The sequence below is a fragment of the Oncorhynchus mykiss genome, unplaced genomic scaffold (assembly GCF_013265735.2).
Source record: "Oncorhynchus mykiss isolate Arlee unplaced genomic scaffold, USDA_OmykA_1.1 un_scaffold_144, whole genome shotgun sequence".
Classification (NCBI taxonomy): Eukaryota; Metazoa; Chordata; class Actinopteri; order Salmoniformes; family Salmonidae; genus Oncorhynchus; species Oncorhynchus mykiss.
In genome coordinates, this window is record NW_023493665.1 from 671,059 (window position 1) to 677,058 (window position 6,000).

At 52.3% G+C, this 6,000-nt stretch overlaps 1 protein-coding gene across 1 annotated transcript in view; it reads right to left on the reverse strand.

The window, feature by feature from the left end:
* Nucleotides 1–5,797, reverse strand: part of gpc5a (glypican 5a) — a 306,601-nt gene extending 300,804 nt beyond the window's left edge. Inside the window, exon 1 of the mRNA XM_036972358.1 lies at nt 5,300–5,797. Coding sequence (XP_036828253.1) covers nt 5,300–5,450 — 151 coding nt within the window. The 5' untranslated portion in view covers nt 5,451–5,797. The remainder of the gene's footprint in view (nt 1–5,299) is intronic.
* Nucleotides 5,798–6,000: the final 203 nt, after the last annotated feature.

Here is a 6,000-nt window from a genome sequence, read left to right on the forward strand (position 1 = left end):
CATCCTGATAACCACCTGCTGCAACACTATGACCCCATGACCCCAGCCTCAATCTGATAACCACCTGCTGCAACACTATGACCCCATGACCCCAGCCCCATCCTGATAACCACCTGCTGCAACACTATGACCCCATGACCCCAGCCTCATCCTGATAACCACCTGCTGCAACACTATGACCCCATGACCCCAGCCTCATCCTGATAACCACCTGCTGCAACACTATGAGCCCATGATCCCAGCCCCATCCTGATAACCACCTGCTGCAACACTATGACCCCATGACCCCAGCCTCATCCTGATAACCACCTGCTGCAACACTATGAGCCCATGACCCCAGCCTCATCCTGATAACCACCTGCTGCAACACTATGACCCCATGACCCCAGCCTCATCCTGATAACCACCTGCTGCAACACTATGACCCCATGACCCCAGCCTCATCCTGATAACCACCTGCTGCAACACTATGACCCCATGACCCCAGCCTCATCCTGATAACCACCTGCTGCAACACTATGACCCCATGACCCCAGCCTCATCCTGATAACCACCTGCTGCAACACTATGACCCCATGACCCCAGCCTCATCCTGATAACCACCTGCTGGAACACTATGACCCCATGACCTCAGCCTCATCCTGATAACCACCTGCTGCAACACTATGACCCCATGACCCCAGCCTCATCCTGATAACCACCTGCTGCAACACTATGACCCCATGACCCCAGCCTCAATCTGATAACCACCTGCTGCAACACTATGACCCCATGACCCCAGCCTCATCCTGATAACCACCTGCTGCAACACTATGACCCCATGACCCCAGCCTCAATCTGATAACCACCTGCTGCAACACTATGACCCCATGACCCCAGCCCCATCCTGATAACCACCTGCTGCAACACTATGACCCCATGACCCCAGCCTCATCCTGATAACCACCTGCTGCAACACTATGACCCCATGACCCCAGCCTCATCCTGATAACCACCTGCTGCAACACTATGACCCCATGACCCCAGCCTCATCCTGATAACCACCTGCTGCAACACTATGACCCCATGACCCCAGCCTCATCCTGATAACCACCTGCTGCAACACTATGACCCCATAACCCCAGCCTCATCCTGATAACCACCTGCTGGAACACTATGACCCCATGACCTCAGCCTCATCCTGATAACCACCTGCTGCAACACTATGACCCCATGACCCCAGCCTCATCCTGATAACCACCTGCTGCAACACTATGACCCCATGACCCCAGCCTCAATCTGATAACCACCTGCTGCAACACTATGACCCCATGACCCCATGACCCCAGCCTCATCCTGATAACCACCTGCTGCAACACTATGACCCCATGACCCCAGCCTCAATCTGATAACCACCTGCTGCAACACTATGACCCCATGACCCCATGACCCCAGCCTCATCCTGATAACCACCTGCTGCAACACTATGACCCCATGACCCCAGCCTCATCCTGATAACCACCTGCTGCAACACTATGACCCCATGACCCCATGACCCCAGCCTCATCCTGATAACCACCTGCTGCAACACTATGACCCCATGACCCCAGCCTCATCCTGATAACCACCTGCTGCAACACTATGACCCCATGACCCCATGACCCCAGCCTCATCCTGATAACCACCTGCTGCAACACTATGACCCCATGACCCCAGCCTCAATCTGATAACCACCTGCTGCAACACTATGACCCCATGACCCCAGCCCCATCCTGATAACCACCTGCTGCAACACTATGACCCCATGACCCCAGCCTCATCCTGATAACCACCTGCTGCAACACTATGACCCCATGACCCCAGCCTCATCCTGATAACCACCTGCTGCAACACTATGAGCCCATGATCCCAGCCCCATCCTGATAACCACCTGCTGCAACACTATGACCCCATGACCCCAGCCTCATCCTGATAACCACCTGCTGCAACACTATGAGCCCATGACCCCAGCCTCATCCTGATAACCACCTGCTGCAACACTATGACCCCATGACCCCAGCCTCATCCTGATAACCACCTGCTGCAACACTATGACCCCATGACCCCAGCCTCATCCTGATAACCACCTGCTGCAACACTATGACCCCATGACCCCAGCCTCATCCTGATAACCACCTACTGCAACACTATGACCCCATGACCCCAGCCTCATCCTGATAACCACCTGCTGCAACACTATGACCCCATGACCCCAGCCTCATCCTGATAACCACCTGCTGCAACACTATGACCCCATGACCCCAGCCTCATCCTGATAACCACCTGCTGCAACACTATGACCCCATGACCCCAGCCTCATCCTGATAACCACCTGCTGCAACACTATGACCCCATGACCCCAGCCTCATCCTGATAACCACCTGCTGCAACACTATGACCCCATGACCCCAGCCTCATCCTGATAACCACCTGCTGGAACACTATGACCCCATGACCTCAGCCTCATCCTGATAACCACCTGCTGCAACACTATGACCCCATGACCCCAGCCTCATCCTGATAACCACCTGCTGCAACACTATGACCCCATGACCCCAGCCTCAATCTGATAACCACCTGCTGCAACACTATGACCCCATGACCCCATGACCCCAGCCTCATCCTGATAACCACCTGCTGCAACACTATGACCCCATGACCCCAGCCTCAATCTGATAACCACCTGCTGCAACACTATGACCCCATGACCCCATGACCCCAGCCTCATCCTGATAACCACCTGCTGCAACACTATGACCCCATGACCCCAGCCTCATCCTGATAACCACCTGCTGCAACACTATGACCCCATGACCCCATGACCCCAGCCTCATCCTGATAACCACCTGCTGCAACACTATGACCCCATGACCCCATGACCCCATGACCCCAGCCTCATCCTGATAACCACCTGCTGCAACACTATGACCCCATGACCCCAGCCTCAATCTGATAACCACCTGCTGCAACACTATGACCCCATGACCCCAGCCTCATCCTGATAACCACCTACTGCAACACTATGACCCCATGACCCCAGCCTCATCCTGATAACCACCTGCTGCAACACTATGACCCCATGACCCCATGACCCCAGCCTCATCCTGATAACCACCTGCTGCAACACTATGACCCCATGACCCCAGCCCCATCCTGATAACCACCTGCTGCAACACTATGACCCCATGACCCCAGCCTCATCCTGATAACCACCTGCTGCAACACTATGACCCCATGACCCCAGCCTCATCCTGATAACCACCTGCTGCAACACTATGACCCCATGACCCCAGCCTCATCCTGATAACCACCTGCTGCAACACTATGACCCCATGACCCCATGACCCCAGCCTCATCCTGATAACCACCTGCTGCAACACTATGACCCCAGCCTCATCCTGATAACCACCTGCTGCAACACTATGAGCCCATGACCCCAGCCCCATCCTGATAACCACCTGCTGCAACACTATGAGCCCATGACCCCAGCCTCATCCTGATAACCACCTGCTGCAACACTATGACCCCATGACCCCAGCCTCATCCTGATAACCACCTGCTGCAACACTATGACCCCATGACCCCAGCCTCATCCTGATAACCACCTGCTGCAACACTATGACCCCATGACCCCAGCCTCATCCTGATAACCACCTGCTGCAACACTATGACCCCATGACCCCAGCCTCATCCTGATAACCACCTGCTGCAACACTATGAGCCCATGACCCCATGACCCCAGCCCCATCCTGATAACCACCTGCTGCAACACTATGAGCCCATGACCCCAGCCTCATCCTGATAACCACCTGCTGCAACACTATGACCCCATGACCCCAGCCTCATCCTGATAACCACCTGCTGCAACACTATGACCCCATGACCCCAGCCTCATCCTGATAACCACCTGCTGCAACACTATGAGCCCAGCCCGTTTTGACAGTCTAAAAGCAGTAGGATTCCCTTGGTAAACCTCATCCTGATAACCACCTGTACCTTTCACATTACTCTGACAAATCAGCCCAAACAGGCAAAAAGAATCGCAGATATAGCAGCCCAGGCCCACAGGGTTTATTTAAGCACTAAGGCCCAAGGGGTCTGTGGTATATGGCCAATATACCACGGCTAAGGGCTGTTCTTATGTACAACCCAGTGCCTGGACGCAGCCCTTAGCCGTGGTCTTATGTACAACCCAGTGCCTGGACGCAGCCCTTAGCCGTGTTCTTATGTACAACGCAGTGCCTGGACGCAGCCCTTAGCCGTGGTCTTATGTACAACCCAGTGCCTGGACGCAGCCCTTAGCCGTGGTCTTATGTACAACCCAGTGCCTGGACGCAGCCCTTAGCCGTGGTCTTATGTACAACCCAGTGCCTGGACGCAGCCCTTAGCCGTGGTCTTATGTACAACCCAGTGCCTGGACGCCGCCCTTAGCCGTGTTCTTATGTACAACCCAGTGCCTGGACGCCGCCCTTAGCCGTGGTCTTATGTACAACCCAGTGCCTGGACGCAGCCCTTAGCCGTGGTATATTGGTCATTTACCACAGACCCCAGAGGTGCCTTATTACAATTATAAACTAGTTACCAACTTAATTAGAGACGTGTAACAAAAAATATTTTGTAATACCCGTGGTACTTCAGCCAATCGGCCTTCAGGTCTCGAACCACCCGGTTATTTACAACCGTTAGGAAACCAAGGGGATGGAGAACATGTAGTCATGGAAACCAATACAGTTAGTAAAATGTACTAAATAATCAGAATCCATACATCTACAGAATACAGGCTACGGCAGTGTGCCATACATCTACAGAATACAGGCTACGGCAGTTTGCCATACATCTACAGAATACAGGCTACGGCAGTTTGCCATACATCTACAGAATACAGGCTACGGCAGTGTGCCATACATCTACAGAATACAGGCTACGGCAGTTTGCCATACATCTACAGAATACAGGCTACGGCAGTGTGCCATACATCTACAGAATACAGGCTATGGCAGTTTGCCATACATCTACGGAATATATACAGAATACAGGCTACGGCAGTGTGCCATACATCTACAGAATACAGGCTACGGCAGTTTGCCATACAACTACAGAATACAGCCTAAGGCAGTGTGCCATACATCTACAGAATATAGGCTACGGCAGTTTGCCATGGTTCAACAAACCCAGTCATGTATGATTGCACTACTTTGGTAACCCTGATATAGAAATGGTGAAGAAACGTGCAGATATACTGATCCATTTATAATGTATACAACTACCGTAGCCTGCCTACCTTCTCTCGGTCTCTCGGGTAGGGATTTCACTGGTCCAATCTGCCGCAGCTGAAAAACTTTGCGCACTTCATCACAGCTCGTTAGACTTCCCGAAATCAGCCCGACACAAGCAGCAACAAACAAACAACACAGCATCTTTTGTAGCCCCATTTTCAAATCGAGGTTGATGTTACTCAAAAACCCCTATCTAATATTAAAGTTATTGACATTCCTGACAGACCGCCATTCCTTCGATCACAACATCCACATTTTCAAGGTTCAGGGATCTGCGACGGTACTTTTCAATGACGGAAAACAATTGCCTTGAAATGTTCTAAAAAACAATCAAATCCTGAATGAAGTTACAAGTCGTTGAAAGAGTCATGGGACTGTAGCAGAACTCAACCGCAGCATGTTGAGCAACTTGGCGTGACTGGAGCCGTCAAGGGAATGAGAGGAGTGGGCGGAACCACACCTGAGGAGACAGAACCACTGGAGAACTCTACAACCAACAGTGGGGTGCAGCGCCATCTCGTGGACAAACCTCGGAGCGGCGGCCTAAAACATCTCCAAAACAATTTGTTGTAGTCTACTACAGCATGGCTGGCTATACGTTACAATGCAACAGACCGTTCGGTACAAAGTTATGGATGAGAACGTTTCTATCGAGATCCATCGGCCGACTAAACGCCTTTTTGGCCATTGGTATGAGCTTTATGGT